We start from the raw sequence: 18,844 nt of genomic DNA on the forward strand, positions 1-18,844 counted from the left end.
GTGAGAATATCCTCAGCAAGGGCAGAAGGTCCCAGCCACATGGTGCTGGCATGGTACGTGGTGGGCAAGGCCAGGGCTCAGGGATACCAAAGGACAGCAAGGGACAGAGACAGCAAGCCAGTTGCGACCAGATTGAAAAGGCCATCTACCACACTAGCTGGCTCAGGCTTTATTCTTTAGGTAGCACAATCTGCCAGTGATTTTAGGACAACATTCTAAAACCCCAAACTGCATTTTAGAAACACAATTCCTGTGATAGCATAAACAACGGACTGGAGGAGAGCTACAGGAATCAAGGATGTCTTCTGTCTGAATGAGATGTGAATTAGGGAAGCCAACAGATTATAACAGAGAATTCCTCATCTAAAACATATATCATACACATTATATAGAGGGCATATTTGAAGAAGAGAAAATCAGATTCCTTAGGGACAGGAGAGCTATCCTTTTTCAGAGCAAATTCTTTTCATTTATTTAAATTTCCTAAGATTACCATCTGTTGTTTCTCAGCTTACAACATTTAAAACTGAATGTAATATAGTAACAGATTAATAATGTTCTAACCTTATCCTAGATTTTATTATGCAAAGTGATGTTAGCTTTATTCACATCTCCCACATGTGCACAGGCATACTAATTTATTTTAAAGACAAAACCTCCTCTCCCCAGTACTAAAGGAACAAGTGGAGCCCATGGCAGTAGACCAAGGCCTACTGTATGGACTGAGAGAGGGTCATGCTCACCAGGAAACCCTAGTTGTATTTCATATGTTTGCAAAGATCTGAACATGTGCCTTGGAACAAATCATTTGGAGGGAAGGGTTTCCAACTGAACAGGTGAAAAATAGACCACATGAGTATTTTCATCCCAATGGCTGGGACAGGATCACAGCAGAATGACTTGAATTCTCAAAACCTCTTCTGGATTTTCGTTTAAACCCCAGTGCTAGGCAGCCGGTCTTTTCCAATGTTTTACCAGGTTTCCTTCTTGGGATTAACATATTATTTCCTTTTTAAAATGTTTGCTTTCCTAAATCTATAATCCATAATAATTCTCTTCTTCTACCTCTCAGCTTTGTTTCATTCAGTTTTTAGCCCTGTTAGACCACCACACTGCCCACCTGACACCATTCTGAAAAGGGATAGCATTTCACTTCACATGGATGGTGCAGCAGGCAGCACAGGACCTCTTGATTCTTACCAAGCCTGGGAAAGGACTATGTCATCTATCACGTTAGTCCAAGGCTCTCTGGAATAAAACCAAAATGTTGAGTGGTGAATTCCAGAGGCAAGAGGCCAGAGCCTCAGCACACCTTCTCTGGAGGAAAGTATCTTACCAGTGATCTTCTTACTACCCTGCCATTCCCTCCTGTCTTTTAAAAGTCAGAATGGATGAGCATGGTGAAAATAAAAAGGTGAGCTCCATACAAATACATTGTGATGAGATACAAAAGGTTAATAATGATGGCTCTAACCCAGACCAAGATCACCAGGTGTAGCTGGCTCCAGCTCTAACTGAACTAAAGAACAAATATTTAAGAAAAAAGGTCAAACTTTGTGGATTGCCAATTGTTAAGGTCATCTGGTAGTGTTCCCCTATTAAGTGCATACTGGGAAATACCTTTTTTGAAGGGGCTTATAATTTTTTTAAAGACCCTATTTATAAGGACAAGGGTTTTAAAAAATCTTTAATTTCAAAATAGAATCAATACATATGACATTAAGAAGGTTATTAGGCAGTGGGTTCCATCCTTAGCACCACACAAAAATAAACAAATAAAGGCATTCTGTCCATTTATAACAACAAATAATTTTTTAAAATAAAGTTTATTAAAAATGTGAAGCTGTGCAAGTTATCAACTAAATTAACTGAGCAGCAATAACTCCAAGGACTTTGTCCTTATTTTACAACAGCAAATGGGAGACATCATTGTGGTCACATACTTCTGTGGAATGAGAAGGTATATCTGCAACAGTGCACTAGAGGACAATGTCTTAAAACATCTTACCTCAAGCTTGTGGGCCCTTTCCCTGCTCAGCGGCTCCAAAGGAAAGCTCAGGTTATTTGCTTCTGCCAAAGAACGAAGATCAAAATAATACTTGGCGTATACACTGGAAGGGACGTTGATGTTGAACTGGAGCAATTCAAGAAACTGTCGCTCTAGCTCATTCCTGCAAAGCAAAAGCAAAAATAGCACACATTTAGCTGCCCACCAGGCTGCGTGGCCTGCCAAGCTGCTGGAGACCAGACTCCAGAAAACTGCCATCTTTCAGGGAGAAAAATGATCTAATTAATTGCCTGGTTGGACACCAGAGATGCAGTTTAACCACTAAATTGGTATTAAAAACCAAATCTGCTTGATCCAGTGCCCAGAAGGATGAAGCCTGATTAATTGGGATGATTACCAGGAAGTGCTTCAGGGTGATTCATTTCACTGACACCTAACACATACACAGCAGGCCTGGCTGCAAATCTCAGAACGAACATTCTGCTCGAATGATGTGGCCTGCACCTTGCTTGCATGGCAGACTAGATGAAGCAGTCAGGAGCTGTCAAGTGAAGTCTAGTGAGGGCCTCATGACAGTTACACACAGGAAAAAATGGCCTCTGTAGACCTAGAGAACTGGGATTTCTCAATGGCTCTTTCCTACTTTTTGAGAGAAAAAAGTGTAAGAATTGTTAGAGGCTTCTCAATCTCAAGGGGAGAAACTGCTGCAAAGGTTTCTGGGGAGTGTTCAATCCCAGCCCCAATCCTTAAAGGGAGCTCACAGACCCTGAAGAATCAAAGCAGCAGTTTCCTAGTTTCAGTATGCATGAAAGTCACCTGGGCGACTGTGAAAGCATGTTTTTTGGACTCCCCCCTCACATTTGGACTTAGTAGACCTGGGGTAGGCCTGAAAACATCACATTTATAACAAGTTCCCAGGTAAAAGTGATGCTGAGGCTGATGGGCCCTGGCCCACACTTTGAGAACCAGTCAACTAAAGAGATGGGTGAGAAAACATAGTGTTGTGATACATCTTGTCAATCCATTTACATTTTGAGGAAATGTTGAGTAGCTGGAAGGGGAGTGACAGATAAATTTCTTAAGCACTGGTTCTGGACAAAGTGCTCCACTTCAACACCACCTCCTCCATGAAGCATCTGGTGATACCAGGCTCACAGGACACTGCAGTCTTCTATCTCTGTCCTTTATCACACTAGTCTGTAATTGTTGTTTTACTCAATCTCTCCTATTTGTCTCCTCATAGCCAGGAATTGTGACATCTGACTTGACATGCCTGTTCCCTGAGCTAAACTAATTTTATGAAAGTGTGAAGTTCTGGCAGAAAGGAACAAGGGTTCATGGTGGGGTTCTTCTGGCTGAGTAGGCCCAGTATAGGAAGGTAGGCCATGGAGTCACCATATTTCACAGGTAAAGCTCAGCACTGGCAAGCTCTATACCCAGTGGTGGGCCTCTGTCCTCCAGATCCCATTCTGAGTCGTGCTCTGCCAACCTCATTGAATATACAATTTGATTTTTGGGATCTCAAATTATCTCAGGACTATCCTTTTCCCATGGTGTGTAGAGTGCCAGCTTGCCTGAGCCTGGTGGGTCACCTAACTGAGGTAGTAGAGGCAGAGAAGGAATATGCCCTCATTTCATGCTGTTGAAACAAGGGACAGAGCATAAAGAAGAAAAGGGAGGCTGATATCTGAATGATGGCTTTGGTGGGACAGAAACTATCAGGCACATAAGAATTTCAAAACAGTGAGTTGCTGATGAAAGCCTAAGTGAAGTCATGTGAATGAGGGTCTTTCAATGAGATAAAGAGAAGCATATCTTGCTTGCTATTTCCATACAGTCAAGTGAAAAGAATTAACATGCTCCAAATGTACAAACTGTTTTGAATCTTATATTTTTAAGGAGTTTACTTTTATTTGGAAAAACTTTTTAATTTTAATTTACTTTTATTTTATTGCTTAATTTAAATGAAATTTAGTAAGAGATCATCCTGTAAAATACTGGAATCCAGGTAAAATTTCAATAAAACAAGAGTGTCAAAAATACTGCCAAGACCAGAAGTGCCAAAAGGAAGGGTTAGGAGCAACAGCAAGCTGCCTGTGGAAAGATCGCCGTCTGGTGGCTAAGAAGTGCCACTATTCTCCCAATGCTAAGGCAGAAAATTCTAATTTTACATTTTAAGAGAACTAGTTTAATGATCCTATCCAAAATGGTATATGGGCAGCCATGTCTCCAGTTGGAGGTACACACAGTGGGCAAATTCAGGATGCACTCACTTAAGGTAAAAATAATGCGCCAAGAATGTTGGGGAATATAACATTAGGAAAGAGATTTCTAGATCTGTAATTCTGTCAGAGAACATATCCAAGGGAGCAGGTTTTCCTGTCAGCTTTGTCTTTCCCAGTCATTTTTCTCCTGCTCTGAGAGGAAAGAGGCCACTCATCCATACTGGCCTAAGATTCACTGTCCCAAGGCAAAAAATCCCCGAGGAGCTAAGCAAAGAGTTATGGTACCATTTGATGTTGTACAAATAACTACTGACCTGTAATAACTGAAAGGAATCCTGATTTTGCTTTCAACAATTTGAAGAAGAGGCTGGCAGACTTATTTAAATAACTTTTAATAATAGGTGACTATGTAATTTTACCATATAGTTTGGAAAGACTTGAGTGATGCTACTATAACAAAACACCTTGCAATTTCATCTACTTATATGAATATATTCCTCTCAGCACTTATGTTACAGAAGAAAGAGAAAAGATAAATGGAAATAAAACTTATGCTAAATTATTGCTTCATCCTATCAATAAGTAACAATCATAAATTAAAATATGAATTAATGGAGAAAAATAGGTATACTGATCTCATTAAGAGATCAATTTCCCATAACACTTTTCTTCTTCTATTTAATAATTTTTATAAAAATGTGATATATTGTTTTGATCAACTGAGTACTACGAACTCAGGCCTGAATATTTTTAATAAGTTAGAGCATTAAAGCCCAGAAAATAACAGTGCAGTTTTAACTTGTATGTACATTTTTTGTGATGGACAATTTTGAAGAATATTTTTAATGTGGGAGAAAACTAGAAAGGAAATAATGATTTTAAAAAGAAAAAGGAACAATATAAAATGCTCAACTCATAAAAAAATGGATGATGGTGGGAATCATATTGCTATGGTGTTCAGTCTACAATGCATACTTTTAACTTTAAAACAATATAACAGGGCTGGAGTTGTGGCTCAGAGGTAGAGAGCATGTCTAGCATGCGAGAGGCAGTGGGTTCAACCTTCAGCACCACATAAAAATAAATAAATAAAATAAACGTGTTATTTAAAAAAAAAACAACATAACATACTGCAAATGATCGCCTTTACAATTATCAAAACTTGTGAAAAAAATTCAATATCACCATAAAAATGAAATGGGGAGACAAATTTTTCTATATTTTTCTGTGATGGACAAGCCAAAATATGTGAAGAGCTTTGATGTCATGGTTACTGGCTTGTAACTCCAGATATGGAGATAAAACTGCTCTGAATACCTCTGTATAATCAGGAATTGTAAACATGATACAAGAGCACTCTTTTGGCTAATACCCCCATACTTTTAGTAGATACCTCTTGCTTCCTTCTACCTTTTGTCAGGGAAGAAACTGTAAATTCCTGATTTCACATATGCAACTGTTTGATCAATTCCTCTTTAGGAGAATATATAGTCTTTTATGGGATGTTAATACATATACCATTGATTAAACAGAATATTAAAAATGGACCACCAAGGAAGAGGGCATCAACCCAGTTTCTTCAGGAAGACTTTACAATCTGGTCTTTAAAGAACAAAGCATTCCCTGCATGCATTCTTCCTCTGCTCAGCCTTAGGCCTTTGAGTCATTAAATACTCAAATGTATGAATTAATGAGATTCAGCCAGTGGCTTGCATGATGATGCATCAATCTAGTCACCAATAGGTTTCAAGGAAAGAACAAAAACCAGGCTAAAAAAAAATTATCAATCCTCTCTGGACAAAATATGGAACAGAACTTTTGCACTACAGTGCCTGTTTTTTCCAAATAGTAAATAATGCAGTGGCTGGATTCAATAAAACATTTATTGTTACTATTTTGCTCTTGAAAAATAATTTAACTTCACTATAATGTAGTAATTGCCTGAAGTATTGATACTATCCAACAAAAACCAAATACTTTAAAATATCCTCATCAAAACAAATCTCTGTGTGTGTGGTGGTGGTGAGATGGTATTGGGGAACAAATTCAGGATCTTGCCACAGGCAAGCAAATACTCTACCACTGAACAACACCCCTCTCCCCCAAATAATTCTTGATATAACTTTAATTTCGGTTGCACAAACTCTGGCCTAATTTTTCAACTTCTTTATGTAGAAAAGTTTTGACTTTTGTTAAGGTTTATATATGAGGTGTGAGACAATACAAGTGAAATGATTAGGTTATGAGAGGTTTGACCTAATCAGCAAATTAATCCACTGATATAGATTAACAGAAGGGTAACTGGAAGGAGGTAGGGTGTGCCTTCAGACTTTATATCTTTTAATTGTGAGCAGAGTTCTTTCTGCCTCCTGACTATTATCTTGAGCTGCTTTCCTTCCACATGCTCTTCTACCATGATGTTCTGCCTCACCTGAGGCCCAGAGTAACAGATTGAACCTCTGAAACCGTAAGACAAAATAAACTATTCCTCCTCCACATTGTTTTTGTCAGGTCTTTTGATCATGGCAATGAAAAATCTGACTGAAATGACTTTCAAAAAATAGTTGTCATTTTTAATTATAAAATGCAGTTTTAACTTGTATGTACGTTTTTGTGATGGTGGCTAAGAAGTGTCACTAGTTCATTCTTCAAGTTCATGAAATACATAAATGAAACAATTCTAACCTAAACTGCGAAGAGGAGAAATATAAATTCTGGCTTTGTTACTTAGTAGCCAAGTGGCCTAGATATCCTACTTAACTTCCCACAGCCTCATTTTCATCTGTAAAATGGGAATAACATTAGTAATGAATCCAAGCCCTTGTCCCAGAAGAAGGAGCAGTGGAATAGTAGCCCAGGTAGGCTGGAGTGTGGACAGTTAGCAGTGGCTGCAGCGGCATGTCAGTGCAAGCCTGAGACAAGGTGAGCTAGGATATGCTGACCTATCACCCCAGGCAGCTCAGCCAATGAGCAGCAAGAAAATGGAAGTGGGGCAGATCTGAATGAAGATCACAGGGCTAATCAATAGCACTGGTACTTTTCCAAAGCCTTATTAGCATAAATGTGGACCACTAGTATTGACACAAGAGTGATATAAATCCCTAGACTAGCACACTCAAGTGGCAACCTGCTATCAGATTTCCTCTCGCCCTGAAAGAGTTCTGTTTCTTTTCTTCCCACCTGAATAAATCCTACTCTTTTAAACTCAAGAATCCAGTTTGGCCAGCAGTGACTGTCAGAGCAGGGTGTGATTAGCTGCTAACACCAAAACAGGCTTTCTTAGCTGCACAGGCTTACAACCATACGCAGACCCCATCTGCTAACACAAGAAGAGAATACAGTTTTATCTCAAACTCTGCTTTTAGTACTCCTTATGGACAAATATGAGAAATGAATTAACAAAAATTTTTCTTTACTGAGCTAAAAAGTGCTCAATAAATGATAGTGGCTATCATTATTATTATTACGGTTGTGGTGGTTACTATTGCTATTATAAATATCCCTAGTACTTAGTTTTTCCTAATTTAGTCATTTAAATCTTCAATGAATAGAGCCTAGATACTTGGAATTACAAATTACTTGTTATTTTTACCCTCTCATTCTTGTATTTAGGGAGAGAATAACAAATTAATAAATCTCATTTCAGGCACTTAATCTTCATGCATAGTTTAGGGATTGATACACATCATTTCTATCATTTTGTTGTTTGGCCACTGTATAATGAATGGTCATGGGTTTGAAATGGTTCTCACTTGGGGAAACTTCCCCACTTGGTTATTTGGATGGATCATTATTTAAACTCTCCAGGCCCCAGTATCCAGATCTGGAAAGTAGTACTATTAAGTACATATGTATACGGTTAATGAGAAGATCAAATTGAGACATGCATGAATTGACAAAGTGGGACTACTCACAAATATTTTACAAACATTTCCACAAAGTTTGTTGTTTTGCAATGCTGGGGATGAAATCCAGGGTTTTGCCCATGGTATGCAAGTGCTCTACCACTTTCTCAAAGTTTTAAATAAACTTTTCCCTTATGCTAAGTTTTCACAAAAGTTCAGTTTTGCTAGCACTTTGGCAAGTTAAACCCAGTGGATTAAAGAAAAGGACATAAAAGAAATCTCCTCCTCACCTCTAATTCATCTCACTATTGATTTTTCTTTGTTCTACTGTTTTAATGCTTCTGTGGTATCTGCAATTTGCATTTGTATCTCATTTCCTTTGAGAAACAACTGGGATATAAATAATAAAAATATTTAAGGCCCAAATTTGACTTCAGCAGTTACTTTCTTTAGATTTTAAATGGACATGACTACTTATAGTGCTCTTATAGAACTTGAGCATCACCACTCATGCCAAGTCACTGTTTGCATTATATAATTTACACAGGCAAAAGGGACAAACAGTATGTAATTCCATGGCATGTGGTTCAACATCAAACGATATCAGTAAGTTAATGAAAGAATAACCCTTGATGAAAGGACACAAGCCAGAATTTCTTACCACCTTGTACCCAAAGGCCTATCTCTTTTATGGTCTAAATGACAACTACTTTATAGCTGTTTTCACCTTGAAACATGATCAATAATTTCATTTTCCTTATTATATTATTCTGGTCAAAACTTGCTTCATGTTCTTCTTACCAAGATAAGGGTTACAGGCACAAAAGGAGATATAGGTCTGTCTCTACAATGAGATCCAAGAGCACAGTAGATGTGTTCCCAAAGGCCCAGGAAACCAGTGACCAGAGAGAGGAGGGCCATAGACTAGTGAGGATCCTGGGGACACCCTTACACTGGTGGGGTTTTATAATGATCCTATATCCCTAGGGTTGCTAGGGTCCACGGTTGTGGGGGAAGAGGGATTGGGATTCAGGAAGTTACCTTCCCTTGTCTAAGGCTTCATCCAGGAGATTTCTGGAAGAACTAAGCCAACAAAAAGTACCAGAAACCTTTTAGCAAGTGACTACAGTCACAAGGCATTCTAAATAGCTCATCCTGGTTGAGTGTTTCTATAACTCTTTCTTCCTAAGAGACTCTGATCCTATTTCCTGCATTTCCTGGCCCCATAGATTGCAGACAACAGTCTCAAAATCTACTATTAATAATTCTCACTGGAATTTGAGGACTGACCCATCTGAGAAGCACTAACACTGCCTTCAGGGCCGAGGATGGAGAGCTGTTTTCCAGGTTGGTAGTACTCCCATTGAACTATGGGGAGAACATTAGCCCTGATGATGACAACACAGGACAAGCCCCAGGGATTCAAGGCTGATTTTCAGCAACTGAACTTGTAAAAAAATGTCAAAGCAATGAAAATGTTTTCTTGGAAACTAAACAGACACAGGTAATATTTTAGCTCTTGCTTTGGGGGCTGCTCTGGCTGCCCACAGAGGAATGTATGAAGCATTAAAGTTTTATTATCAGTCTGCAGTGAAATGAGGAGCCCAAACATAAGTCTATACCTACGCCTTCCTAATTAAAGTAAAAGAATGTTTGCCTATGAATTAGTTTTAATAAACTAGTTTTATACAATCAGAATTCATTACCAATACCTGTTCATAATCTGAAAGTAAGAGAAATATCAGTTTTCTGTATTTCCACAACTGTGTCTCTGTTGCATCAGCTCACAACAGACATATAGCCAAATCATTCACTTTAGCTATACAGAGCATCCAAAAAGAGTGTGAGTTCCTTCCCAAACACTCTTTTGAGACACGAATGACATACTCCACTTACATGTCCTCCACCGTGATGTCTTTCAAGATCTGGCAGTAATCCACATTCCACACGGCCTGGTCATCCCATACCTTGGAGGCCAGAAGGATCGCCCCTAGAACAATTCGCTTCCAGTTGGCCGGACAGATATCTATTTCTGCATACGTTAAAAGTCTTTCAAGGTATACCTGCAGAGACACAACAATGCCAAAGCTAAATACCTTCAGTTTTCTCCTACATACCAGTGTACTTCAGGAAAATCTAAAGTTGCTAAATTCAACTTGACCATCCTTAAAACAGGGACTTCCTAATCATATTTATTTCTTAAAGGCCAAAGGGCTCAATGAGTCTGATGAAAAATGAAAAATCTATACTCTAAACAGTGTAGATTTAGCTGGACCTTAAAAAGACTCTAAGGCATGAACAATTCTAGAAGGCACAGGATAATTTCTTACTCCAGCAACTATGATATCAATACAAATTCAACAGATACTTCAACAAGTGAGCAAAGAATGTAAAGGAAATGAATCCATATTTTTTCATCTATAGTTTTATAAACTGTACTTGTAGAGGTAATTATAGATTTGCATGTGGTTACTGACAAACCTATTTTATTATTGTGGTAAAATATGCAGAACATTTACAATTTAACTATGTTCAACCACACAATTTGTGACATTAAATATATTCACACTGTTCTAGAACCATTCCCACCATCCGTTTGCAGAACTTTTTATCATCCCAAACAAACTCTACCCATTAAACAATACCTTCTGAGTCCTCCCTTGTCCCAGAGTCCCTGAAAATCACCACTATACTTTCTGTCCCTATACATTTGTCTATTCTAGGTATTTCACACAGGTAGAATCATACAATATTTGTTTTTTTCATGACTGGCTTACTTCATTTAGCATAATACCTTTGAGAGTCATTTATATTGTATCCCAAGACAGAATTCCTTTCTTCTCAACAATGAATAATATTCCACCTACTGTATGCAAGTACCCCATTTTGTTTATCCATTCATCTGTCAATGAACATTTCAGTTGCTTCTTCCTTTGGCTGTTGTGAATAATGTTGTAATGAATAATGATGTACAAATATCTGGTCAAATCGTGCTTTTGATTCTTTTGACTATACACTCAGAAGTGGGATTGCTACATCGTATGGCAATTCTACTTAAGTTTTTAAGGAGTCATTGTATTTTCTTCCACAGCATTCATACCAGCTTATATTTCCAGCAATATCAAAGGGTTCCAGCTTCTTCATATCCTCCCTAACACTTATTATTTTCTGTGTTTTTGGGGAGGAGGAGATAAAAAGTCATCCTAATGGGTATGAGTAGTATCTCATTGTGATTTTGATTCAATAAATCTATTTTTAAATAATTAAAATGAGATCATTTCAGCTGAATTTAGAAAATGAAACCAAATAATAATTTTTTTTAATTGGCAGAATTTAGTTTGAAGATAGACACCAGAAATAGCCACAAAGAATATTACTTAAGTTGCATCAGGGGTAAGATTGCCTTTTCATTTGCCCAACTAAAAAATCTGTTTATTAGGATGTCCTATACTCCTTTAAATCAGAGAATATTATTTTTATAGTTTTTATCAAATACATTTGCACACTGGAATTCTGTATCAGAAATAAATGAAATTCAACAAACATCATCCACTCTGTTTTAAAAATCTGCTTTCTAAAACAGATGAAATATATGTAATAATTATTCATAGTATATAATGTCTATAAAGTCTTAAATATTACAAAATGCAAAAATGGTGCCATGTGGAAAGGAAAATGTTAAGACTCACAAAATAAAGATTATTTTCAGTTGAATAATAACAATGTTCATAATGTTCAGTTATTTCACTTGGGGCTCTGGGGAGAAAGCTGAGTTTCAGGAAGTTCTTGAGAAAGAGGATAATTAACACTGGGAAAGATTTCTTAAATGATGTGAAAGCATAAATAGAAGTACAGGATTATGCCAGAAGTAGACTAATAATTATACCACAAAAAGACGAAGGGATGAGAACATATAAGTGAGAAGTGCATGCACACAATGAACTTAATTCACCATTCACTGTCTACCCAGTATGCACCACTATGTGGCAGGCACTGTGTAAACTGCTGCAGGCATGGGAGGGACAGGGGTGACCTCTCTGGCTGCAAAGTGAGGAAAGGACTGGAAAGGAGCATATCTCCAGAAGGTAAAGGCAGCCTGCTTTGGAAGACCTCAGGCTTTTGGCTTATGCCACTGGTAAATGCTATCCTCTGAGACTGGGAGCACCAGGAAGAGAGGTGGTGAAAGATAATCACAGGTCTCATTCTAAACATTTTATGTCTGAGATGTCCCAAAGATGTCATGTAGGCAGTAAACAAGCTCAAAGGAAAAAGCAATAATACATAAATTTAAGATTCTGTGACATAAAAAAATGAAGACATGGGTTTAGATCCAGTGGCTGGGGGAAGGGTTGAAAGAATAAGCCAGCCCTGAGCCTTCTAGGACCTTCCTATTTGAAGGGCTGGAGACTGTATGAAGGGGTAGTAAAAAAGAAGGAGGAATAAAATCTAGTATGTTCTAGTTTTATTAGACTTGTCATAGTTTAGAGTACTTACAAGGCAAAACTATGTGCTAGAGAGTGCCTGAATTAGGCTCACTACACTACACCGTTGAGAAGGAAAGAAGTAGTCTCTTTCACAATAATAAATAAAATTAAAATAAGTGATCATGTGGGTAAAGAGGGACAGATGAGGCAGTAGGAGTGGGAATTGAAGGGTAGAGGAGAAGAAAGGAGGAAAGAAGAAAGAAAATGGAAGCAATATCCTTAATGGAACCAAAATTCTGGACAGATTTAGAAAAGTCAAATGATCTGTGAGTGCAGGTTTGCCAGGCTTGACTGACTCCTCTGTAGAAACTCCTCCAATCCCTAAATTATAGACAAGTGAAGTGTTCCTCCCAAAGCAGCCAAAAGCTTCCTTATGTATTATTTTGGATCCAACAGTAAGCAACGCCCAATGAATTTGGCAGGGCATGGGAATTTAGGACCTTTTTCCACTGATATGGGCTCTGCCAAGATGCAGGGTTAGCACTTAATTGTTTGCTGAATGAATAGATACATGGGTAATACTTCTTTTGCTCAGAGAGATTACTGTTCTGTGCTTTATTAATGAAAAGAAAGTTTGGAAATCTTTTTTTTTCTTCAGGACTGGGAATTGAACTCGGGGGTGCTTTACCACTGAGCTACATCCCCAGCCCTTTTTATTCTGAGAAAGGATCTCACTAAATTGCTAAAGCTAATCTCAAACTTTCAATCTTTCTGCCTCAGCCTCCTGAGTCACTGGGATAACAGGTATGCACCACTGCATCTGGCAATTTTTCAAATCTTAGAAACACATATTTATTTTTGTGGGGGGAAAGGGGATTGAATCCAAAAGCGCTTAACCACTGAGCAGCAGCCCTTGTTATTTTTTATTTTGAGACAGGGTCTTGCTAAGTTGCTTAGGGACTCACTGAATTGCTGAGGCTGGTTTTGAATTTGTGATGGTCCTGCCTCAGCCCCCTGAGCTGCTGAGATTACAGGTGTGCACCACTGTGCCCCACAAAAAAGCCAGATTCTTATGGTTAATCTCAGACATCATGTGTTCCAAGCATAAATGAGAGGTATTTTATTTAGCAAAGAAAAAAATTGTGAACTAACATATTTCAAGTTGCAAATATAAAACAGCCAATGTGGTAAGAGGTTCCAAGTTTACTGAATAGTAATGAAACAGGAAACCATCAGGAGGAAAAGTCTACCAAATCAGTTCAGGTGATGCTTCCACATGCCCCCATTGTTTCATGTTCCTCAGCATAGTTTAGTTACCTTTTGGCCTGTCTCTCCCCCTAGTAAATGCTAAGTTCCCTGACACAGACACCTCACTTTACCCCCACTGTGTGCAGCACACTGCTATAGCAGAGTGATACCTCCCTTGAGAGCCTGCTTAGTGCACAGATGATCCTAAAGAAATGAATAAAGGACCACATCCACATAGGAGACACTAGCAGACTCCTGGAAAGGTGGTTACAAGAAGGCAGATTTCTAGTGCAAGGAAGTTTAGCAGGACTGTAACAGATTTGGCTAGGAAAACGACCCAAACTAAAGGCATCCAGGAAGGATAGCTGTACTGACAAAGATAGAGTAAATCAAAGGCAGAATTGTATTGGCTTATGAGACAGGTACAGTGAAGAGCAAGAGCAATGAAGTCCAGATGTAGCAGCACCAGTTAGACAGGGTCCACTCTGCTGTGCTAATAATTAGCAAAGTGAGAAGCCTTCAAATAAGGCCCAGGAATTCATAAAGCACTGTATTCTAACTGCACTATAAAAATCTTTGTGGGAGGCTCTAAATATCTTCTTCTGAACTGCAGTAGCAGTTGACAACTACTGGCAAATAAGTAGGTCATTCAACTGAACACAATAATCTTATTAATTTTTGAAGATTCTATTTTGTTTTTTTGGGGGGGGTATGGTACTGGAGATGAAACCAGGGCTCTGTACATGCTAGGAAAGTGCTCTACTTCTTTTTTTTTTGGAAGAGGTTCTTGCTAAATTGTGGAGACTGGCTTTGAGCTTATGATTCTCCTAGCCTCAGCCTCCAGAATAGCTGGAATTACAAGTGTGCACCACCACAACTTGAACTAATGTTTTGGATCATTATTTTTATTTGTATAGCAAAACACAATTTTTCAGATAAAGATCTAGGTGGGGCGCACAAGAATTTCAGCTGGGCCCTGACCTCCCCAGAATGCATATTTGCAAAGGTTGAAGACAAACTATTTTCATTCTCCACTGAGAAAGAATCAGAAAATGTGTAATAAAACTGGACTGCAGAAAACTTTGGACCTAACTAAGCCTGTAAATCTTTCAATCAATGGAAAAAAGGAGACTGTAAAGCAACATCCTCCTGGATTCTAAAGATTCTAGTCCTTATGTATATGAGCTATACAAATCTATCCAATGAAATAGATCTTACTGGCTCAGAGCAAAAAGGTGGCTACACAATTTTCTTCTGACTTAATTAAATTACCTTAGTTGATAGATAGTAATAAACACCCTAGATAATATTTAATGTTCATAAAAACCCAGTCATGTACATATGTGGTATCCCATCAGGGCCAAATGAAGGAATGAGACACTACAATGCACACTATATCTAAGGGAAAGCAGTTATGTTGGGAGAGAAGACATTTATAACAAGCTCTACATTTAACAGTATGCTATTTAGCAGAACTTGTCAGTAAAGAGTCAGTTGCAATTTCTTTAGTAAGCTCCCATGTGGGTATTTTAATTCTCTGCCAAGTAAAATAATGTACAATTGATTTGTGTAACAATATCCATAGACATTGCTATTAACTAAATTTGCACATTTAAATTCATGAGAAAGGCTCTCTTAAGGAATCTCTCTAGAAAACACAGATTAATAAGCAATCTTAGAATGAAGAGTATTCAGTTGATTGCACAAAACAAAACTGGTCAAATACCTTTGGGGGTAGAGGATAAAATGCAAACTGATGAAATCAGGGATATATAATAAAATCCCAATGATGCTGAAACTATTTCAATCTGATTTTAAAGAACTATAGTAGGTCAGTTAATAGTTTGAATCTACACAGATTCAAACTATTAACTGGGTTTTAATTCTGCTGTCCTTATAGCTATTTGACTTAGTCAAATACAGCATATTCTAATAAGGCCTTGGTCAAAAGCATAGGTCAAGAGTTTGTAAGAGGAGTTGGTAGCTTCAATCTATTCTCAATTATAACCTAATTTCAGACAGCCATCTCATAAGCTTAACTATTTTTGAGTCTGAGAATAATTACCCAAACTCATAGCATTTAAAAATGCTCTATGAATTATCACTTTCTTGGTCAAAAATTAAAATAAAAAAGTTTCAAAGGAATGGTTATAATTTCCTGTTTATAACAACAATAATTTCTTTAGTGGTTCCTGTGAAGAAATTTTCACAAAACACAAGCATGAATGTATAAATGTCCTGTTGTTATGGGCTGAATTGTGTCCCTTGAAATTCACAGGTTGAAGTTCTAACCTCTAGGTCCTCAGAGTGTGACTTTATCTGGCCATACGGGTTTTACAGAGGCAATCAAGATATAATGAGGTCATTTTAGTGCTCCCAAATTCAGTATGACTGGAGTCCTTCTATGAAGGAAGACAGACAAGTACACAGGCAGAATGCCACAGAAGCAAGAAGATGAGTATCTATAAGTTGAGGAAGAGAGGCATGGGACAAGTCCTTATACTGCAGTCCTCAGAAGGAATCAACCCTGCCAGCATCTATATTTAAAAGTTCTGGCCTCTAGAACTTCTTTTCTTTCTCTGGTCCCTCCTTTGAGACAGGGACATGCTCAGGCCTCAAACTCCTGGGCTCAAGTGATTCTTTTGCTTGGGCCTCTCAAGTAGCCATTAACTAAAGGAGTGTATCACTGCACCCAGTTAAGTTTCTACTTTTTAAGCCATCCAGTTTGTGGTACTTTGTTATGGAAGCATGTCTAAAAAACCTTTGATGACTCCCTACTGCCTAAAGTAAAATTGGCAGCTCACAGTTTTTATTTGGCTTGGAGCATCTGTTTAAAAATCTGAACTAATATTAACTGATAATTCTCAAAAGTCCAGATTTCCAGTTTATCTGTGACCACTGTAAGACCACAGCCCCATATTTTCAAATGGTCTGGTCATTAAGAAAATCCAAAATTACTAAGGGTAAATTGCACATCTGTACACAGACACACAAACACACACTCTGCCCTTTGTTCTATATAACAGTAGATCTTAGTAGGCCAGAAAATGATCCCAATCATATATCTAAAGAGGTATCAGCAGAAGAGAAAGAAGGAGCCCAGTGAGCAGACCAGAGTGAACACAACAGGCCTGAGACTGCTATCTTTAGAAAAGGACTGCTTCCAATTTGTAGTTCCACCAGCAACCTATGAGTGTGCCTCCCCCGCCCCCACATTCTCACCAACACTTATGGTTATTTGTATTCTCAACAGCTGCCATTCTGAGTAGGTTTTGATTTGCATTTCTCTAATTGTTAGAGATGTTGAACATTTTTTTTTCATATATTTACTGAATGATTATATATCATCTTCTTAGAAGTGTCTGTGTTCAGTTCCTTAGCCCATTGACTGGGTTATTTGTTGTTGTTGTTGTGTGTGTGTGTGTTAAGATTTTTGAGTTCTTTATATATCCTAGAAATTAGTGCTCTGATGTGCATGTGGTAAAAATTTGCTCCCATTCTGTAGGCTCTCTATTCATTTCACTGATTGTTTCTTTTGCTAAGAAGAAGCTTTTGAGTTTGAATCCATCCCATTTATTGATTCTTGATTTTAATTCTTGCGCTACAGGAGTCTTATTAAAGAAGTCAGGGCCTAATCTGACATGATGGAGATTTGAGCCTTTTCTTCTATTAGGTGCAAGTTCTCTGTGTTTAATTCCTAAGTCCTTGATCCACTTAGAGTTAAGTTTTGTGCATGGTGAGAGATAGAGCTTAATTTCATTTTGTTGCATATGGGTAATGCTAAATGAAGTAAGCCAATCCCAAAAAACCAAATGCGAAATGTTTTCTGATATAAGGATGCTGATTCATAATGGGGATGGGGGGAGCATGAGAGGAATGGACAAACTTTAGATAGGGCAAAAGGGAGGGAGGGGAATGGAGGGGACACGGGGTGAGGAAAACTGGTGGAATGAGATGGACATAATTATCCTAAGTACATGTATGAAAACACGAATGGTGTGACTCTACTTTGTGTATAACCAGAGACATGACAAATTGTGCTCTGTTTGTGTAATATGAATTGAATTACATTCTGATGTTATATATAAAAAATTAGAATAAATAAAATAAAAATAATTTTAAAAAAAGAAAAGGCCTGTTTCCAAGGCTGGTCCTCCATGAGGTTGTGGGGACTTAATTTCAGAAGTGTTCCCATCATTCCCACTATGTATTAAAAGTATCTCACTGTACCTAAACCATTTGTACAAACAACATAACTTATGCTGAACCTGTTTTTTCCTTCTGGGAGTTGGGAATTTTGGTATGTGCTAAGCAGAGAATGTCTATGTGACCAACCTTCAATTGAGTGCTAAATTTCCAATGGGGCTTTCTGGTAGGCAATGTTTTATAATTATCATCACAAAACACTGCGAAGCATACCCTTGGTTCCCATCAGACCTTATCCCTAGTATCCTCCCTGTGCTGATTTTGCTTTGCATCCTTTCACTGTTATAACATGGCAGTACCTACATGATGAGTGCTATGAGTCCTTGTGATTCATTAACTGGGGTGGTCATGGGGACTCTCAACATTGTATTTTATAAATTGTGAGTTGTAATTTAAAAAAAATACAAGACAATAAGCATTTTAAAAATGAAACAGAAAAAAAAGTGTCTCAGATCTGGCAAGTTAAAGTATTTGTGAAATCTTGGGAGGGGAGTGTACACTAAGACGAATATAATTTGTATTTTCTACTTAAAGCTAAATTGAAAAGTTTAAAAAAAAATCATTGCCTTAGACTCCTCTGAGTCACTCAAGGAAAAAAAAAAAAGCTCAAATGAGTGAAATGTAAAACAAAAAAGAAGACATTACAGACTACAGAAATAAAAAGAATCATAAAATAATATCAGGACCAACAAATGGGTAAGGCAGATGAAATAGCCAAATTCTTAGAAAGACATAAACAAACTCAAGAATAACAACTCATAGACCGATAACAAACAGGTGAAAAGACTAAATTGGTCATGTAAAAATTTCCAAAAGAGAAAAATTCTACCCAAGATAGCTTCACTGGTGAATTCTAGCAAAGATTTAAATAAGAATTAACACAAACCT

At 37.8% G+C, this 18,844-nt stretch overlaps 1 protein-coding gene across 3 annotated transcripts in view; it reads right to left on the minus strand.

Moving 5' to 3' along the window:
- Positions 1-18,844, minus strand: part of Ccny (cyclin Y) — a 219,350-nt gene that overhangs the window by 3,927 nt on the left and 196,579 nt on the right. For all 3 annotated transcript variants that reach the window (XM_021730225.3, XM_040278216.2, XM_005330858.5), the window contains 2 exons: positions 9,975-10,141; positions 2,009-2,171 (listed from right to left, as the gene is read on the minus strand). In XM_021730225.3, the coding sequence (XP_021585900.1) occupies positions 2,009-2,171; positions 9,975-10,141 (330 nt within the window). The remainder of the gene's footprint in view (positions 1-2,008; positions 2,172-9,974; positions 10,142-18,844) is intronic.

The sequence above is a fragment of the Ictidomys tridecemlineatus genome, chromosome 10 (genome assembly GCF_052094955.1).
Source record: "Ictidomys tridecemlineatus isolate mIctTri1 chromosome 10, mIctTri1.hap1, whole genome shotgun sequence".
In the NCBI taxonomy this organism is placed as follows: domain Eukaryota; kingdom Metazoa; phylum Chordata; class Mammalia; order Rodentia; family Sciuridae; genus Ictidomys; species Ictidomys tridecemlineatus.